This window comes from Gossypium raimondii, chromosome 2 (genome assembly GCF_025698545.1).
Source record: "Gossypium raimondii isolate GPD5lz chromosome 2, ASM2569854v1, whole genome shotgun sequence".
NCBI classification, from domain to species: domain Eukaryota; kingdom Viridiplantae; phylum Streptophyta; class Magnoliopsida; order Malvales; family Malvaceae; genus Gossypium; species Gossypium raimondii.
Genome location: NC_068566.1, coordinates 36,007,294 through 36,029,713, shown reverse-complemented (window position 1 = coordinate 36,029,713; position 22,420 = coordinate 36,007,294). Strand labels below are relative to the sequence as shown.

Sequence of the window (22,420 nt, the reverse complement as noted above, 5' to 3'; positions counted from 1 at the left end):
CTCATATTTCGAACCTATATTTTTATCCGAATCCTGCCATATTTTAGATGGGCCATTGGGCCGGGCCAGGCCGCCTGGCCCATGATCACATCTATTTCTTACTTCCTACTTCCTAGCCCAACCAATTTTTTTTATTACTAGATACTTAACTATGTTTTTTTTTAATTCAATTATTTATTTTTATTTATTTTTATTTTTATTTTTATTTTTTAGTGATAAAAAAATAATTAAATAATTGAATCACTATTTTGTAAATTTTTAATACGAGATAACCAGTAAAAAAACTATATTCGGGTCACCTCTACTTTACCTTCTTTTTTTTTTTTTTCTAAAGCTCATAGTAACAAAATTAGGCAAAAGACAAAGGAGTGTAAAAGGTATAACCAATTGAGCATTTATGGAAAAAAAAACTCAATTACCCCTTTTGTTAACAGCATTAATGTAGCTGACGAAGCTCCCACATGACATGTTATGTGGGCAAATTGTTGCCCTTACATACTAGCATATATTTAAAGATAAAAAATCTTAAAAATATGAATATTGTAAAATTAATTATTAAAAATAGTAAATGATTATAAAAATATTAAAAATTATAACATACTAAAAAATTATAAAATTGACTGTTTTTACATGTCTAAAATAAATTTCAGCAATCATTTATTTCGATTCATTTTGAATATAAATTTTAAATGTTATAAAAATATTTAAAATAATCAAACATAAATAACTATTAAAAATATAAAATATATCGAATAAAATTTAAAATTTAAAATTTAATCTTAATATTTTATTATTTAAAGATTTGAATTTATTATTTTTTGTAAAAATGGACATTAATACATTTATACAATCATATTTAAAAGTAAATTGTTATAAACTTAGTTCACGTACATTATTAAAAGTAAATTGTTAATAACTTTTAAGTATAAAATTAAAATTTTAAAATTGCATCAAAATATAAATACACCACATACAATTTATAAATTTATGAGGGCACCATATTTTCAGAAAATTAGCTTCTAGGAGTTTGTATCTGAAACTCATAACATGTTAGATTTAGGGCTATGATTTTAATACTTTTTATGTGCTACTTTTAATTAGTCATTTTCCTTTTCTAAAATTTTAGATTTTTAATAATTATTTATAATCTTTTTTACCATTTTATTATTTATTTCTAATTTTTAAAATATTTTTATATTGAGAATTTATGACCAAAATAAACCTAAACATGTAAAAACAGTAATCTTTATAACTTTTAGAACTTTTATAAACTTTTTATTTTTTATTTAATAATCGTCTTGATAATTGTTATTTCCTTATTGAACATGTTTGTTATTGAACATATTTTTTTAGCTCTAGTTTTTCAAGTATTTTGATATAACAAAAGTATATTAAAAATTCTCTACTTAAATTTGTAAAAATTGTTTATAAATCCTTAAAATTATTTTCAAAGTGTTTGATAAAATAACCTTTTAAAAAGCCTTAATTTAACTTAATTTTTAACGAGTTTTTAAAGTTTGAAGAACTTCTACTGATACTTAGGTGGACAAATATCGGTAGAACTCAAGATGGAAAGACCTTGAAAAGGCTACAGAATTCTACCAGTAGAACTAGGAGTTCTACCGATACAAGTCCACTCCTATCGATACAACAAAGTTTCAGACTACATTTAATGCTAGTTTTTTATGGCTGCAACGACTCTATTTTGTTTCTAACGGCTATAAACATCCACAAGGTTGTTAGAAGACTTAAATACAAGGTCAAGAGTCCTTATTAATATATAGAAACAAGTGCCTATATTCCAAAAACTCAAATTTTCAATCTTTTACTAAATATTTCTTGTACACACTTATGGGTTAAGTCTTTTATCATTCTTTCAAGTGTTATAACTTTGTGTGAGAGTACTTAATTGTTGATTATCTACCTTTTAGAGGTATCATCTCATTCATCATTATTTTCTCTCATTTGTGAGGTGTTACTTAAGGTTTTCTAATCTTAAGGGAAAGTGGTTCTATCTTACTTTTGAAAAAATATGATTTTGTAAGGTTAAACTAAAAAGATAAGTTCTTTACTTTTATCACTTAGGAGCCGTGCAAGATGAAAGTCTCATGCACGGTTTTGAATGAGAGAAAGAAGTGAGGAATCCTCTTTTCGACTCTGACTCTCCCACTCTAGTCAATGATTTTCTTTCGGTTACTTCGAAAGTAGCTGCTTCGGCTTCAGCCACTCGAATTTTTGATATTCCTTTTTATTTCTCATCAAACGAATGACATCTTCTTCTGGAAATCCTAGCTATTCTTAGCATGATATTGAGGAATCTCATTGCTATTACTCAAACAAGCATGAAATGTATGCAAGGTTCAAATCTAGTGGATTTGGGAAATCCTTAATTGGGGAAAGCTAAGGTAGTGGAAGTAGGCAATTGTGACCGAACCACTATAAATACTTAAGCCGTTTTATTTTTGTCATTTCCCAAAAACATTTTAATACACCAATTCACCCCTCTCATGGTGTATTTCGATCTCAATAATTGGTATCAAAGCTAGAATTCTAGAGACGATTTTACCACCAAGAGAGAAGATCCTCAAGATATCCAAGACGGAAGCCATAAGTCAAGAAATTTGCATCATGGCATTAAAACAAAATTCCACCATATTGGGAGAAGGGCATTTCACTATGAGGTCTCCTTTATTCAATGACACCAACTACTCATATTGGAGAATAAGAATGAAGCTATTCATCCAAACTAACGACTATGAAGTTTGGAAGATAATTACAAATGGGTCATACCTTCCAATAAAGAGGGTCGAAGATGTTATTGTCCCAAAGAAATAGAGTGAATGGGATGATAATGATATCAAGAAGGTGCAATTAAATGCAAAAGCTATGCATACTCTATTTTGTGCTATTGGTCCAAATGAGTATAATAGAGTCTTATTGTGTGACAATGCAAAAGAAATATGAGACAAGATTGTAGTCACCCAACAAGGGACAAGTGGAGTTAAAGGTACGTTTGAATAAGTTGAGGGCAAACAACTGTATTAACCCTAAAGAATTTAAGGGTTAATTTTGGTCAACAATGTAAAAACAATGGATGGCTTGCCCATCTTTCGGGCCAAACCTTTGCTCAATTTATTTCTGGGCTAATCCATTCAGGCCCTTGAGGCAATTGCTTTCCAGTCCTTAGACTTTTTCTGCTCTTCAATTTCGTTGATGCGTTAAAATCATCGTAACACACTTCACTTTATTTCATGTTAATTTATCTACTTTCAATTGCTTTTGGTCAATAACTCAATATACCACTCAAGAAAGGATTCCTAAATTTTATTCGATTTATACTTTCCTATAAATATCACGATTTTAATGATTGATTTCAGAGTACACGATTTTCATTTTTTTTAAAAATAATTTTCTAAAGTCTCTTGATGCTGCAGATTAGTCAAAAAAATTTATAAAAATTTAATTGTATTTCTAAATATTTTTTAAAAGTTTTCAAGGTGCCATGGATTGAAATATAAATTCTATTTTGTTCTCAAAGGATTTTCTAAGTCTTCAGTGAATTAAATATTTTTCAAAAGTATAAATTTCATTTCTTTCTAAAAGATTTTCTCAAAGATTTTGGGTGCAAAATATAATATTCTTTTGAATTTGAAATTTTCCAAAAAGAAAACCATGTGATCATTATTGATTAAAATAGATTTTGATAAAGTTTATTAATAAATTCAAGGGATAAATATCATATTTACATACAAACTTTAGTCCAATGTATAATTTGATATATGAACTTTGATTTTGTATAATTATATACATGAAATTTGAATTACGGTTTATATGTATACATGAAATTTCGATTTTGATTCAACTATACATATTTTAAAAAAATGAATACATACATTTATTTTATATTAGATTAATATAATTGTTTGTGTATGCAATATATCAACGTAAAATGGTGCTAATTCGATAATGTTGTCAATAACTTGTGAAAATTGGATCAAATCAAAATTTTATATAAAAAGTTGCATAAAATCAAATCAAAATTTAAGTATGACATTACACATTGGATCAAAATTCATATATAATTATAATATTTATCCCTAAATTTAATCTAAAATTCAAACCTAACTAACCCTAGAACTCCAGTTTTAGTGAAGAGGAAAAAATAATCCAGTGTTGTGAAAAAGAAAGGTCTATAAAGGAAGTTTATTAATAAACTCACTAAAAAAAATTCCCCATTTATGTTGCCAAGCTATTTTATTTTAAACAAATCAGATTTTCAATCTTTTAACCTAACGGTTCTTGTTCCTTTGAGCTCATGGGAAGCTTTTTATTATTTTTTTGATAGTTTCTCCTTGTTTTAGAAAAGTAAAATTTGGTTAAAATTTGAATGTTTAGTGTTTTTTTAAATGTGTTTTGAGAAATAAAATGTTCATTTTAAATATGATGTTATGAAGTAAAATATACATTTAAATAATGTTCAAATTTGTTAATATTATGATATCTTATAAAAATAATTTATTATAACTCATTATTAATATTTGATATATTAAATATAAATTTTAAATATTTTAAGTAATTAATATTAATTATTTGTAAAATTTAATTTGAATGTATAAATTATATTTTTAATATTGAAATATAACAAATACAAATTTATATATACTGTTATATATTTGAAATTTTAATAGGAAAAAAAATTATATACTCGCTAATACTTAGATTAGAGATGATAGTGGTATTGGATAGTTCGCCTTACTTGTGGGTAAGGCGAAGAGCTGCTACGTGTGGTGGTCGGAGAATAAGGGTCGTTAGATGTTAGATGTAGTAGGATATGTATATGGAGAGAGAGAGAGAGTCGGGGTTCCCTTTCATGGACGAGTTGTGAGGCTATGTATCATTAGCCCTGATCTAGAGGTATCATGGGTTATTTTTTTATTGGTGGGTTTGAAGCAAGTTGGTCAAGGGGTCTATCACCCTAAACTTAGGTAGGGTGGCGATTGAATGTGTTGTCAATCACTTCAAATGAGATGTGGTTTATTGGTGCCAGAGGTGACGGTTAAAACATGCAAGACCCACATGATGTTGTGGTTGATGAGTGGTTGCAAGGACTTATCCTCAAGAACCTTTCAGAAGAGTAGCTCCTAGTGTCATGGGGCCTTAGGCGATCCGTTCGTCCAAACTCGCCTAAGTCAGCCTTTACTTAAGTGAGGATTCCTTAAGAACTCCTCCAAGGCACCAAATTGAAGAGCGGAAGCGATTTATGCCAAAAGAACAACAACAAAAAGAGCTCACTCAAAGTGTTTGAGTAAATGCTCTCAATTCTCTTATTCACAAAGAATAATGAAACAATGAATGGAGTGGGTACAAATGAGGGGAAGGCTCTCTATTTATAGTTGAGCTCCCCCAAAACCGATAGTCAAGATACATTTACATCGACGGACGAGATTAACCATATCCCTTTATTTTAGAGATTTAAAAGATATGCCATATCAAATCAAATCTAATCTTTACAAGATATGATTCTCTTAATCTTCTAAGATTAGTTACCAAATTAGCCTAAGTTTCCATATCTTCATTATTGGGCCAACCAGGCTTCAATCTGACAGGTTTCTCCAACAGCTATTTGAATCGGGCCAATTTTCGTGGGCTAAATGATCCCCATCTAAACAATAGAGCTCCATTGGATGCATTTGGCATGATGGTTACGGGCTTTGAACTATGGCCTGTGACATTCTCCCCCACCTATTCCCGCAGCATCCTCGTTGCGACTTCTGAATGGCGCTGAATTGATTCGCCTCGGTCTCGTCTCGACGCCTTAACTTTTCCTTTCCTTCGGGACTTTTGCTTCGGCTTACGTTGCTTCTTAACTCGAATCGTCCTACTCGTTTGTACATCTCGACGACAAGAAGATATGTCACTCTTTTGCCCACATTTTAACTTGACTCGAATAGAATCCTCTTGATTCACAACACTTGGCTTCGCTTTGCCCACAGTCTCTTGGACTGTTTGCTCAAGAACTTCGAAAGGGGCTCTACGTTCTTGCCAAGTCAACAAGTTAGAATGCAACACACTATCAAAGTGTTCGGAATGTACCTTTGCATTCACTCTGGTCAACTGTCCCACATGCATCACTTCTTTTCTTTGAAGTCTGATGCACTACCCACCTCTCCCATAGGTGGAAGCCTTGTCGATGAATCGACCAACTCTGACGCTTCACTCAATTCGAGCCTCATTAGTCTCAGCTTCACTGTTTTCATCGTAACATTTCCCTTTAAGTTCGATGGCAAAATCACCTCTTCCTTGGGTGGAAGCCCCTCCAATGACTCACCAAGCTCAGACGTTGCCTTTCCTTTGACTCTGGCTTGCTTTGGACAGTTTCGCAACTCATGCGGACCATAGCACAAGAAGCACTTTACTCGCTTCTTTTTGCTCCTCTTTGCCCTCTTGGCTTCGGCTTTTCTCTTGCTCGAACCAAGCTTCTTGGGCTCCTTGTATGATCCATCATTCCCACTGATGACAGACTTTCTCGGACACTTCTGCAACCTATATGGACCATGACAAAAAAAGTACTCCATTGGCTTCTTCTTACTTTTGGCCTCATTGGCTTTGACACCCCTTGCACTCGAACCAAGTATCAAGGCCTTACCCACTAGCTTTTCCTTAAGCTCGAATTTTTTTAGAGATTTCTTCAACATGTGTGAACCGTCGCAGAGAAAGCATTTCAGCTTGTCCCTTTTCCTCTTGGGTTTCTTCTTCTCAACTCATGGTTTCCCATTACCACCATCGTCACCATTGCCATTGCCATCAACAATATCTTCATTGTGATCCATTTCACATACGCTCATTTCCTCGAACTTGGAAGACCCAAGCTTGTCTTTCCTTAGACCAAGCTTGACCACGGGCTCAACTACCGTCATGGCTTCCGACAGCTTTTGGACACCTCTTTGTTCCACCTCCTATTTGACCCACGGCTTCAATCCATTCTGAAAAGCAAGCAATGATTCTTTCTCGGTCACATCTGAAACTTGGAGCATGAGTTCCTTGAACTCTCGAACATACTCCCCCACTATGCCCCGTTGCGTTATCCCTTGCAACTTTGTCCGAGCTTCTTCCTCGACAAATTCTAGGTAAAACTGTCCCTTCAATTCGCGTTGGAACTCTTGCCATGTCCCAATCTCACATTGCCTTTTATCTGTGGTTCTGCCTCGCCACCATAAAAGTGTAATATCAGTAAGAAACATTGAAGCAGTGTTTACCTTAACCGCATCATCACGATGCCTTTGGCACAGAAGTAGTTTTTCATCCTCCACAAGAAATTATCCACATTGTATGCAGACATTGTCCCCACAAAGTCTTTTGGCTTCGGGACATCCTCGTTACTGAGTGCTGCATTTGTCACTCATTTCCCCACTGCTGTTCGGCACAAGGCCAGCTCTTCCTCGAGCTCCTCTATCATTGTGCTCAAAGCCCTCGTCGTGGCCATTGTTTCCTCCTTCAAAGCCATCATCATGGCCTCGAGAGCATTGTTTCTCTCCGTCAGCTTCTTCTTTTGGGAATCTAGCAACTCTTGCACGCTATCCCTTTGGGAAGTGAGACACAAGGTACCAAATTGAAGAGCAGAAGCGATTTATGCCAAAAGAAGAACAACAGAAACAGCGAACGCAAAGTGTTTGAGTAAATGCTCTCAATTCTCTTATTCACAAAGAATAATGAAACAATGAATGGAGTGAGTATAAATGAGGGGGAGGCTCTCTATTTATAGTTGAGCTCCCCCAAAACTGACAGTCAAGATACATTTATATCGACGGACGAGATTAATCATATCCCTTTATTTTAGGGATTTACAAAATATGTCATATCAAATCTAATCTAATCTTTACAAGATATGATTCCCTCAATCTTCTGAGATTAGTTACCAAATTAGCCTAAGTTGCCATATCTTCATTATCGGGCCAATCAAGCTTCAATCTGACAGGCTTCTCCAACAGCTCTCAGAATCGGGCTAGTTCTCGTGGGCTAAATGATTCCCATTTAAACAATAGACCTCCATTGGATGCATTTGGCACAATGGTCACAGGCTTTGAACTGCGGCCCGTGACACTAGGAGTGAGCTCCTGAAAAGTGTGTCTAAGGGGTAATAGTATAACAATATCCAACATAAATATTATATAAAATACATCGGATTATAAATAAGGGTTAAACATGTCATTTGACTCCAAAAATATTTTTCTTAAATGCAAAATTTTAAAAATACTTCTACATGTGAATTCAAAAGCACTTTTCAAAAAAAATATTTATTTAGTATTGTTTATGATTACAAAATCACTTTTAACTCTAAAACAATAAACAATGAAAAGCAAAGCTTTGTAGAATTTTCTATTTAGTTCTATAGAGATTTAAATACATACATGTGAAATGCTTTTTTGCAAGATAAAATCACAAAACTTTATGTCAAAATAAACATCACTGTGATCAATCTCAAATATAACAATCCTAATATCATGGGTGAATGTATTTGGTGCTAGCCTTTATTATAAGGATTTAATTAAATTAGTACATTTATTATTAAATGAAATAATTTAGTTATTGTATTATTAAAATAATCTAAAAAGTTAAATTTTAAAAGAGTCAATATTTATCGTTTAAAAATGTCATTTATTGTTTAATAAAACTATATTTTGAACGTTTTTTTATTATTTTGCAGATAAAATATTTTGTTTGGAGCTGAACTGTAAATGATAAAAACAATATTCATGTCATTTTTTATGTTAATTTTATTCTATTTTGACTTTATTTGTTATTTTTAATAGTACGATAATAGAGGAGCTAATTTGATCCAACATCTATAACAAAAGGACTTCTTAGATACTTTCACCTAATATATAATGTTACAAACTTTATGCACGCGATGTTTTTAGGGTTGCTCTTTCTGGTGGCAAAAACTTCCTTATTCCACATAAAAAAAATTCAATATTCGATAATTACATTATATCTCAATTAAATTTAAAATCAAACTAGGTCAGACCATTAAATAAGTAGCAAAGCTTACACAACTCGTATTTTCTTCATTCAAAGTAACTCAAACCCGTAATCTTACTTAGGAGGCATGAATCTTCTTACTACTTGATTATATTTATCAAATAATCACATATTTATGGACCATAAACTAGACATAATAATTAGTATAAATTTTATTTTAAATATAAACATTATTCACTTATGATAATTATAAAATTGTTAAAATAAAAGCATTGCTAGTATAAAGTAACTGTATCTTTTCCGAAAGAAAATTTAAAACTACTTGTATATAATTTTTCATGTTCGTTAGTTATCCTTTTAATAATTGTTGTGACCAAAATTTTAATCTATTTTCTCTCCTAAAGAATGAAATGTACCTGCACTTATTGGTATAACATATTTATTATTACGAAATTTACTCCATTGATAAGAAATGAAATAACGAATAATCTCCTCATGAGTTTTGGAAGAAATGAGGGAGGGGAAGCATGAACAAAGTTGTAAGTAAGCCTCAAAAGAAGAGCCCATTTGTTGGAGGTGGACAGTGGGTGGCACTGCCATTCCCTTCTTTTCACAACCCTTTTCTTAAGTTTCAGTAACCCCAATATCTAAAATTATTCCAACTCTTCTTTTCCCATTTTCAGTTTTGTTTTCTTTCCAGTATTTGATAATGTTGTTATTACTTTTTAGGGTTTTAGCTATCCTTTGAGTCTCTTAAAAGAAGAACCCACTGCACTTCTAAACACAATATTATACATACACTCCTCACGCATGCAGCATTTAAACTTTTCATGATCTCTATATCCTTCTTTTCTTTTAACTTATCATACTAGAAATGATAATGGAATGTTTAAGGTTTTATTTCTTATTTTATTCCATTTTTTCCTCTTCGTTATTCTCATTATACTTGTATTAATTCAACATTAATTCAATTGAAAATTTACTAAAATATTTCTTTATACATAAAATCGATTATGAATTTGTAAATATTTCAATCAATGTATTATTTAGTATTTATATGAAACACACTGTAGATATACTGAAATATTATATAATATATTATATCCAAATCAGTTTGAGTAAACTAAATGCATATTGAGATAGTGTATGAATAATAAACAAATTTAGAAAATGAATAAATTAAATGAATTGAGGTTGATATTAATGTTAGAACTTAGAATCGTAAAACTCTTATGTAAATTTAAAACTATAAATCATGATCTGTCATGTCAAAACATTAAGAACAAAATTATGTGTGGAAGCCTACCTGAATCCATTATTGAAAATTGCCCAAAAAGTTTTGATCTTCTAAAAAAATAGTTTTTCTCTTTGTATAACTCTCTGATGAGGATGTAAAAGAAATACGAGAGATATTGGGACCACTGCCTCTTTTAAATAACTGATTATTAAATCAGTTTTGGGCATTTATAATATGGCCTCTCATCAGATTATAAATACTACTTATGGTATCTACACATTATTTCCATGACACTTGAATACCTATGATATCGATAACATAATTGATCACTTAATTTTATATCACACCTTATAATAACATTATACATACAATAATTGAGGATTTTAATCCAACTATTAATATTTAAAAATATGGGATCTTGCACCAATAAGCATTATCAAATGTAAAAGGAAAGGAGTCTCTTATAATTGAAGTGGGATTAATATAAAATTGGCATATATTTTGTAGGTTCCTAGCCAATCAATTCTCTTATTTTTCAACGAATCTTTTTGGTATAAGGATGAAGAATATCAAAGTTACAATAAAGAATTATTATTGGTATTATTACTACCTCAATTTTATCTTTAATCATTACCACTCTGAATATTATTACACATATAACCTAACAAATAACACAATTTCATTTCACATCTCAATATTTTCTCTTATAATCTATACCATGAGGCACTAAGATATTATCAAATAATCAAACTTTTAAAACAAAAACCATGTCTTAAAAATTATATAGGTAACTTAATTTATTTATAAATAAAAAATTCATTTCCTAGAGGTTTGAGCTTAGGTTCATAAAATTCTAAAATCTCAATCTTTCCTCCACACAACCAAAATCTAATTAACAATTTTTTCCATTTTATTACTTTTATCAGCAATTTAAAAACAAAACCATTGCTTCACTATTTTCATATTATTTTATTGTATCTATACTCTTATTTAAGTCAAAATAGAGTTGCAATAAGTCAATCAGATATTAATTTAGTCATAAAATTATAAAATAACTAATTTTTTATATCATATATTAAAAGGGTTATATAAGTAATTTAATTTATTCTAAAAATAAAAATAAAAATAAATCACTTTTTAATCATTTGAACTTGGGTACATAAAGATATAATATGTAATTAATATTTTTACATATTTATTATTTTCAAATAAAATAAAATCATTGCTTAAATACTTTTTATATTTTTTGGGTGCATTAAATACTTTTTATTATTCATTATTATATATTATAATAAAATTATTTGCTGAATTTGGTATTACAAGTTAAGTTGGCACAAATTCAATTAGAGAAATTACTTAAGTCTACTTTATAAGGCTTTAACTACCACTCCATAAAAATTAAGACATTAAATTACTTTTATGTTTTATTATTTTAATTTTTATATTTTCTTAACTGAATTTAATTTATAATACTAACTTAATTAATGTTTTTTAAATAATATTATTAATGTAAAATATTTAGGACAATTTATTAGTGAAGTTTTTAGACTCTACAAGTAGGATTAATAAGTGAAAAGTGTCATATAAAAGTATAGTAAAATATTAAAAAAAAGACACATGGCAATTGGTTAAAATTGCTTGTGAAATAAAATAAAAAGTACATCATCAATATACCAAATACTAACTTTATTATTAATAGGAATCTGAGCAGTAATAATTCAAAGACATGGCATATAATTAAATGATAAATAAATCACTAAAAACTAATGCACAAATATCATGTCTACATAATAACCTTAAAAAGAGAAGAACAAACTAACAGTAACTATAACACCGGAATAATTCAGAAACAAATCATAGATGCATCAACTTGATCAAATTGCTGAAATTTACATCCTAACCTTGCTATTATTAAATCAAACTGACGATGAACACCAATCAATAAAGAAAAAACTATCAAAAGCCCCAAGAGACCCATCGCATCAATGATGCACAAAAGGCCATGTTAGCTACTATGTAAAAATGTGTATGAACAGAAAGATAAACTATAGTGTGATTCTTTAATCAATATTTCTTTATTTCTTGAATGAACATATTGATGAAGTTTATATATTCATATGAGAATAACTGCTCCTAACCAACTACTTAACAGATTTGATAACAGACTAACAATTTTAACAATCTTTATACTATTGTTTAACATTCACCTAGCTTCTCAATGGGTAGGACCCGAAGTAAGCTTCGAAAGCGAGTAAACAAAGAGACAAATAATGGTTTAGTAAGAATATCGACAATTTGATCACAGGCTGGCACTTCACCGACAACGAGAGACCTATTAGCCACCTTTTCACGGACAAAGAACAAGTCAAGTTCAACATGTTTGAATTTGGAGTGTAAGACTAAATTAGCTGTAATAGCGACCGCACTTGAATTATCACACCAAACTATAGGAGGATCAGCAGAACTGATTTGTAACTCTGTTAACAGAGAGACTAACCACGCAATATCACTAGAAGCTGCAGCTGGACTTCTATACTCAGCCTCTGCAGTGGACCGAGACACAACTTGTTGTTTCTTAGAACACCACGAAACAGGTGTATGACTAAAGTAGACACAAAATCTTATAGTAGACTGACGATCATCAAAATCAAGACCCCAGTTAGCATCAGCATATCCAACCAAAGATAGTCTGTCGGATCGTCAAAAAACCAGCCCATGAGTGATAGTACCATGTAAATATCTTAAAATACATTTTAAGGCTATCAAATGAACCATAGTAAAGGCATGCATGAATTGACAGATACGATTTACAGCATAGTCAATATCTGGTCGAGTTAGAACCACATATTGAAGAGAACCAGTTAGACTTCTGTATTCAGTAGGATCAACAAGCCGATCATCGTCATCTTTAGACAAAGTCGATGAATTAACCATTGGCGTATGAACACTCTTTGCATTAGCCAGAGAAATCTTGTCAAGAAGGTCTTAAATGTATTTGCGCTGGCATAAATGAAGACTACCAGCGGAGGACTTACTGACCTCAATCCCTAAAAAATAATGAAGCTCACCCATATCCTTTAGAGAGAACTTGTCATGTAGTTGCTAAAAAAATAGTTTACTTCATCAGTCGAACTGCCAATAATAACAATATCATCCACATATACCAAGATACAAACAGTGGATGTGGTTGAAACTTTAACAAACAAGGAGGCATCAGCTTTAGATAAAACAAAACTAGTAGAGATAATAAATTGTTTCAATGTTTCAAACCAGGCATGGGGAGCTTGCCGTAATCCGTACAAAGCCTTCATTAGAAAACACACCAATGGCTTACCATTTGGTCCATATTGAACATATCCTGGAGGCTGTTGCATGAACACTTCATCAGTCAGGTCTCTATTTAAAAAGGTATTATTTACATCGACTTGACGAAGTTTCCAACCATTAGACACAACAACAGATAAAATGATCCGGATAGTAGCAGGTTTGACCACTGGGCTAAATGTTTCTTTGAAGTCACACCCAAGAACCTAAGAACACCCCTTTGTTACCAATCGTGCTTTTTGACGACTAATCGACCCATTGGATTCTTCTTGATTTTGAAAAGTCATTTGCACCCAATTACTTTCCGACCAGGAGGTAGAGAAACTAGCTCCCAGGTAGATTTGGCCATTAAAGCATCAAATTCAGCTTGAACTGCGAATTTCTATTCAGTATGAGCAAGAGCTTCCTCAACAGATCGAGGCTTAAAATCTACAACGTCGACTGATAAAACTTTAGGCTTAAAAATTCCTGCCTTAGACCGAGTAACCATAGCATGAGTATTTATTGCAAGAAGAGAATGAATAATTAGAGACACACTGGATTGACTGACCTGACTAGCTTTTGCAGACGAACTGGAAAGACAATGCTCCATTATATTATTCCCACATTCAGTCGGTAAATCAACTGAAATGGACTCACTAGGATGACACATATTTGGTAACTCAACAGATCAGTCAGAATTACAACTTGGATCAGGAGGTAAAAGTACAACTGGTGATGGGACAGTGGTGCTGTTGGGTTTTACAGTAGACTGAATAGAAGAGGTCCGAACAATAATAACATATGTGGGAGAACAGGAAGAGGACTGAACAGTGGCCAGGGCAAATGAATGAAACAGAAATCGATATTCATCAAACACAACATGACGAGAAACAGCAACCTTACCCTCTGGTGTGAGACAATGATAACCTTTATATTAAGAGCTATACCCCAGAAACGTACATGGCTGTGAGTGAAAATCCAGTTTGTGTGATACAAAAATACGTAAATACGGAAAGCAACAATAACCAAACACCCTTAAATGATCATACGTAGGCTCACGACCATAAAGATTCTGATACGGAGACTGACCTTTCAAAACTGAAGTGGGCAATCGATTAATAAGATGCACAGTACTGTAGAATGCATAACCCCAATAATTTATAGATAGGTTAGCCTGGGCCAAAAGTGTAAGATCAGTCCCCACAATGTGTTTGTGTTTGCGTTCAGCAACACCATTTTGTTCTGAAGTATGAGGGCAGGAAAGACGATGAAAAATCCCATGGCTAGTTAGAACGGAAGCAACAGCAGGAAACTCACCGCCCCAATCACTTTGAAATTTCTTAATAGTCTTCCCAAATTGAGTGCTGACCATATTCTGAAACTAAAGAAAACATTCAATTGCTTGAGATTTACGTTTAATCAGATAAACCCAAGTAAATTGACTACACATATCAATACACGAAACATAATACAGATTACCCCTACAGTCAACAGAAGCTGGTCCCCACAAATCGGAGACAACCAATTCAAACAATTCCATATATTCAGTAGTAGAGTGTGAAAAGGGCAATTTATGTGATTTTCTTTTCTGACAGACAACACAAACATTATCAAGATAATTCTTATTTGAAACAATCTGACACTTGTTAAGTACAAGTTTAACAATCGCAGAAGAAGGATGACCAAGTCTTTTATGCCACAGTGAAAATACATCATCATTATCCAAACGGTAATCTTGAACTCTAGTGTTATTAATAGAACGTATTGGATAAAAAAAGACAGACGAACCAGCCGAAAATTGATAAAAACCATCATGAATTTGGCCCCGCAGTAAAATTTCCAGTGTTTGGATGTCTTTTACAACACAATAAGAAGGGTGAAATTCAAAAAAAAAAATATTGTTGTCAATAGCAAATTGAGAAAAAGACATAAGATTTTTCCAGATACTTGGCACGCACAAAACATTAAAAATATGTAATAACTTCTTCTTTGTCGGTAGAACAGTATTCCCAATAGACGAAATTTTAGTGGGAGCTCCATTTCCCATTAAAAGGGAAGAAGTACCTATATATGGAGTGGAGGCTTTTAAATCAAACGCATTCTGACATACATGACGAGTGTCCCCTAAATTTGGATACCATGATAAGGTTCCTATCGGTACAGGAACATATGAGTTAGTATTATCAAAGTTGGAATCATACTATGTGGCATCCGAAAAATTAGACGTATGAAAATTAGGGATTCGGGGTAGCCCAACACACTGTGAGAAATCAAAATCAAATACACGGGCTCGTGGTTTAGACCACCACGAAACTTCAAGAGCATTATTTTGCATAGAGCCTTTAAGATCAATATAATTAGCATTAGGCCCAAGTGAACTGAGTCTAATTTTTTTACTGGCATTGACCTGTCCACTATTCGGCCCATTATTCTGCCCACTAACAAACCCAAGAGACTGACCTGCATTCGGCCCAAAATGCTGCCCATTATTCTGCCCACTAACAGGCCCAAGAGACTGGCCTGTATTCGGCCCAAAATGTTGCCTATTATTCTGCCCAAGAAACTGGCCTGCATGACTCGGCCTGTACGCCACAACAGAAGGCCCAACACGTTGTGCACATCACTGGCCCAAAACATGCCCCACATCACTCTACATATCATGCCTACCATAAAATTCAGATGGGCCACCAGTAGACCCAAACCAAGCACCATTTGATCCACCAGCAAACCCAATTCCATAACCAGTTTCATTAGGGTAAAAATCCCTAGCTTGTGGCGGATAAAAATCCTGATTTTGAAAGTGTGGCCAGCCTCCCCAAAAATTACCACCAGATCCAGAATCATCAAACAAACTAGAACGACCAGAGAAGCCATCACCTTGAAGCCCCTGTCTATTATGCGCAGAAGAAGAAAATTACGCCATGGTGGAAGCATTCTGGCCATCATAGGTGCGATTGAAACAATAGAAGCAACGCTGCTTCAAATAACCTAATCTGTTACAGATTTGACACTGCATTCATGACCGAAATCTATGCCCTCGCGAACCTACTGTAGCACACCCTCCATGCACATCGCATGAAACTGAGTCAACCACCGCAGCAACCACAGACGTTTAAACTAGATGGGCATACATCGGAACCTCACACGCCACTCGCATCTGTCGACTTTCAAACTCCATGAAAACGTCGACTAACCGCTGAAAGCAAAGAGGCTCCGTTGAGAACGAGGCCAAGTTTAACACTGCGTCAAAATTCAATGAGAGTCTAGCCAAAATAGCTTCCACCTTTTTGGCTTCTGACACCATTGATCCAGAAGCTGCAAGTAATGCACAAATATTTTCTATTTTCGCAGTATACTGTTTTACAGTTAAATCACCATTCTTTGTAGAGTGAAGATCATGTTTAATACGGGAAACTTTCACACTAGTTGAAGCAGTGAAAAGACGATTGGCATTGCTCCATATTTCACATGCAAATTTAGCAGATGTAAAGCATGATAAAATAGATGAACTAATTGTAGAAAGGAGCCAAGAGGCTAACAACTTATCCTGTTGATTAAACACAGACGCATCTGGATTTGGAGTGAGTGCACCTTCTGGAGACTCGACGAACTTAGGTGGAGCAGGCAACGTGCCCTCCAAGAATTCTTGCTGCTCATATCCCTTTATTATCAATTGGATATGTGGCTGCCATTAGAAAAAATTTCCTTCCTCTAGCTTCACCGTGTCATGGTGAGGGAAGGATTGAACCAGGTGTGCGCTGGAAAATGATGGACTCATATGATCAGTAGAGGTAGAATCGACTGATGGTGCCATAATGCGAAAGCGGAAGCACGTACCAGGACTAGGCGACTGATACCATGTTAGATACTATGTAAAAATGTGTATGAACAGAAAGATAAACTATAGTGTAATTCTTTAATCAATATTTCCTTATTTCTTGAATGAACATATTGATGAAGTTTATATACTCATATGAGAATAACTGCTCCTAACCAACTACTTAACAGATTTGATAACAGGCTAACAATCTTAGCAATCTTTATACTATTGTTTAACAGGCCAAGTCTCAGATAACCTATTCTCCTCATCACCATTTCGAATCTACCACCATACTATGACCTATCATGATAGAGCCATTCGAAAACAATTCCTAATAAATTTGATGACACCCTTATATTAACAAATCTCACACATATATTATTGCATGACCATAAATTAAAATTAAATAAAACCACATCTAATTTCAAAAAAATTGACGCGACAAAACAAAAAACCACAAAACTACAAAAACGCGAACAAAATCACATACGGACTGAAATTAAGAATAAAATAAAACTACGAAGAAAAAGATACTGAAAAAATCACGACCAGCAAACAGCCCGCAATTCCACGTGGCCACCAATGAAACAAAAAATTAGTTTTTTTCAATGAAAAATATACTTAGTTAAGATTTAAATATTATAAATATAAATTTAACAACATTATAACATAAAAAATAATATGACATGCATGTTATCAAATTTTAATTTTTCTTTGAAAGGCTAAATTTTTAATTGTTTTTAAATAATGAAAATCCGATAGCGCGATGAATAATGCAAAAAACAGGAAGTAGCTTGCTCAACATTCCATATAAAGCTACCCCCACCATTTTCATTAAAATACTACCCCCAAAAAAAGGTTCATGTAACGCTCATGAATGGACAACTCTGGTTTCCTGTAATGAATGACAAATGCCTTATAAAATCCAACAGGGATTCCTTTCCATTATTTTCTCATTAAACTACTCTTCAAAATCCAAGTAAACCAACAGGGAGAAATACAGACATCAATGGGGTTTGGGTTAATGGGAAGACTGGCAAGTTCATGGCGGAAGATGGAAATGGCTGTCAATGATGCAGTTTCTAAGAGCATCGTCGGAAAGTATTTCAGGCTTGAAGCAAGGAAAACGTGTTTCACAACGGAACTACGAGCTGGAACTGCTACCTTTATGACCATGGCTTATATCATTGCTGTTAACGCCACCATCCTAGCGGATTCCGGTGGCACCTGCTCGCGGGCCGATTGCTCGGTTCCGGCGAACCAAACTGCCGCTTCACCAGATTGCATGTTCAAGCCTAATGCAGGTTATGAAAACTGTGTCTCGAAAACCAAGAGTGACCTTGTGGTGGCCACTGTTTTATCAGCCATGATCGGGTCGTTTGCAATGGGGATGTTGGCCAACTTACCTCTGGGTTTGGCTCCTGGTATGGGTCCTAACGCTTACTTGGCTTATAACTTAGTAGGGTACCATGGATCAGGATCCATGTCATATCAAACTGCATTAGCTGTAGTTTTAGTCGAAGCTTGTGCTTTCCTCGTAATTTCTAGTTTAGGGCTTCGATCGAAACTAGCCAGGCTCATACCTGACTCAGTCAGGCTCGCTTGTGCGGCCGGAATCGGCCTTTTCATTGCATTCGTGGGATTACAGATCCACCAGGGTGTAGGCCTGATCGGGCCTGATCCCTCGACCTTGGTCACTATCACCGCCTGCACCACCACAGACCCTCTTACAGGCGCTTGCATTGGGGGCAAGATGAAGAGCCCCACGTTTTGGTTAGCCATGGCGGGGTTTTTAATAACTTGTTATGGGTTAATGAAGGAAGTTAAAGGAAGTATGATCTATGGGATTCTGTTTACTACGTTAATTTCATGGATTAGAGGCACTGTTTTTACATATTTCCCTGAAACCCCACTTGGCGACTCTAATTACAATTATTTCAAGAAAGTTGTTGATTTCCATAAGATCGAGTCCACCGCCGGGGTCATCAGTTTCAGCCACTTCAATTCCAGGGCGGTTTGGGTGGCTTTGGCAACGTTGTTATACGTTGATTTGCTTGCCACAACTGGTGTTCTATATACAATGGCCGAAATTGGTGGATTTGTGAATGATAATGGGGGATTTGAAGGAGAATATTTAGCATACATAGTTGATTCAAGCTCCACTATAGTCGGATCGGCGTTGGGAGTCTCTCCTGTCGCCACCTACGTAGAGTCATCAGCGGGGATGAAAGAAGGCGGTCGGACGGGATTAACGGCAGTAGTCATCGCAGCGTATTTCTTCTTTTCGTTGTTTTTCACACCGTTGTTGACCAGTGTTCCACCATGGGCGGTTGGGCCTTCACTGATAATGGTTGGGGTGATGATGATGAAAGTGGTGAAAGACATAAAATGGGAAGACGTGAAAGAAGCAGTGCCAGCGTTTGTGACAATGGTGTTAATGCCATTAACTTACTCAATATCCAATGGGATTATTGGTGGAGTTGGGGTTCATGTTGCTCTTAGTTTATATGATTTAGGGTTGAGGTTGATTAAATGGTTGAACCAGATGAGAAAAATAGTGCGCAATGGACAAAATCAAGTCTCGGCTGGGGCAGAATCCATGGTTGAAATCATTTGAAGTGTTTTTTTTTTCAATTATATATGGGGCAGAACTTTTCTTGTAAAAAATGGATGGGGAAACTTTCAGTGATCCTATCATTTTTTCCAGGAAAATTGTTGTCACCGTATTTAAAATACTAGCCAGTGATTTAATGTAATATATTTTATCCATGGGAAAATTATGATATTCAGTTTCAGATGAGAAAAATATGGGCAATGGACAAAACCAAGTGTTGAATACATGAAATTAGAGAGTGATATTGAACCAAGAAAATGATACATCTATTGGGAAGTACTGATAGCATAAAATCTTGAAAGTATAAGGTTTAATATACAAATTAGGGGCATAGTACCAGAAAACGCCAATTTCTTAAATTATTTATGGAAATGGGTCACTAAAAAAATTATTTATTGGAATGGTCCAAAATCAATAAAACGCTCTAACGTTGACTTATTTTCAGGGGAAAACGTAGAAAAGCGTGTTGACGAGGACGCGCTTTACCCCGTGTCAGTAAAAGAGCGCTGATGTGGGCGTGCTTTACCCTGTGTCAACAAAAGCGCGCTGACGTGGACGCGCTTTACCCCGTGTTTTCCACCAACGGTCACCTCCAACGGCCAATTAAAAATTTGACCGTTGGGCCCAACGGTCAGGAAAAAAAATTATAAAACTCCCACCTATTTTTTTCATACAAAATTTCTTCCAAGTTATAATTCTTGCAAATTTCTCTCTAAATTTCTCAAAAAAACTCTCAAAGCTCTTTAAATATTTAATTTTTGTCAAAATTAGTATTTTTTTTTATAATTTCTAAGAAATTTGATCGTGTTAGCAATGGTCCGGTAATTAATTCGTATCGATGATAAACATATCTCTGTCGACCAAATGAAAATGGTAAGGGTTAATTTCAATTTTTTAATATTTTATTTTATTTTTGTAATTTAATTAATATTTTTTTATAATTTTTTTATAATAGTCAGTAGATCGAGTGTTACAATGTTTTATTCGTAATATACCTGATTCTCCATCACCGTTGATTGAAATTTACTTGAGGGAAGCGAGTTTTTGGCACGTGGCCAATATAGGTCGGGGATGCAAGTTGGACCCGAAACTCATCAGCTCGTTTGTAGAGAGGTGGAGACCTGAGACGCACACATTTCATCTTTTATATGGGGAGTATACCATCACTTTGGAGGACGTGCAATTACAATTGGGGTTATCCATGGATAGGTCCGTACTCACCGGGTCCGCTCAATCTGTTGATTGGGAAACCATATGCTATGATCGTTTGGGTGCGATTCTGGATATTATTTACTGAGGTCAGATCGATATGGGTTGGTTATGAGACATTCCCGGAGCCGGGGGATGATTCGACTAAAGTAGAAAGAGTACGATACGCTCGGGCATACATCCTTTAGATACTCGAAGGTTATCTGATGTCGGGCAAGTCACGAAACCTCGTACATCTGATGTGGCTGCTGAAATTCATCGATTTTAGAGCAGCTAGCAAACTCAGTTGGGGGTCTGTCGTGTTGTCGATATTATACTAGGAGATGTGTCTGGCGACGCAACCAAATAAAATCAAAATCGGAGGTTGCCTCTCACTGCTACAATCATGGGCTCGTTTTTGTTTTCCATTTTTATATCCTCGAGTGAACCACTTGTATACATTCCCACTCTTAACAAGGTAAAAGCTATATTAGATTTTACAATTATTACATAGATTTAAAATATAATTTTATGCTAAAATTTTATTTAAATAGGTGGAACCATTCGGTGAGTGGGGTAATACCTATCGCTCTTGAAGATATACAACTTCTATTAGACTAATGGTTGGATGTACATATAAGTATTTATTTCATTTTGAACTATATATACATAACATAGTCAATTTCGTATTTAGTATTTAGTATTATGTATATAACTAATATTTTTATCACGTTCATATAGTTTCAATAGACATCATATGAGGATTCGACAATTCGGCCAGTAATTCCGGATGAATTCTTACAGAATTCGAACATCTGGCACGCTAAGGTCCCACTGGTCAACTACGCTACCGTCGAGATGCACTAGACAGATAGAGTGTTGCGGCAATTTAGATTCTGACAACCAATTTCCGTGGCACCTGAGGTGCTCGATGATGAGCACAAAATCGACTTACGATGACTTAATATGCATTGGCCGGTCTTCTACTCGGAATATATCGAAATATGGAAAAACTAGTACGATAATATACCTACTTACAAAGCGATTATCGTTTCGGAGTTAGCATGCGATCCGAATTACATGTCATGGTTTAGGATCTATGGCAAGCCATATTTTCTCTCGGAGTAGAGGTGTCGGTAATTCTGTGTCGAAGGGGAACGACGGGGCCCTATAAATCCAATGACAATAGCTGGCCGGGCAGGCCCATCAACAGTGTCCACGCAATCACCAGCCCCAACAGAGCAAACGATGATGCCCACACCACAATATTTTCAGA

At 34.3% G+C, this 22,420-nt stretch overlaps 1 protein-coding gene across 1 annotated transcript; it reads left to right on the top strand.

Moving 5' to 3' along the window:
• The first annotated feature begins 18,199 nt into the window (after positions 1–18,199).
• LOC105788548 (adenine/guanine permease AZG2) lies at positions 18,200–20,179 on the top strand. The gene has a single exon (XM_012615493.2). It carries the CDS (start codon positions 18,352–18,354, stop codon positions 19,957–19,959), a length of 1,608 nt encoding a protein of 535 aa, XP_012470947.1. The 5' UTR covers positions 18,200–18,351; the 3' UTR covers positions 19,960–20,179.
• The last annotated feature ends 2,241 nt before the right edge of the window (positions 20,180–22,420 follow it).

Bases quoted from the DNA above. Each gene is read 5' to 3' on its own strand.
- LOC105788548 (XM_012615493.2), top strand. From the start codon at position 18,352: ATGGGGTTTGGGTTAATGGGAAGACTGGCAAGTTCATGGCGGAAGATG.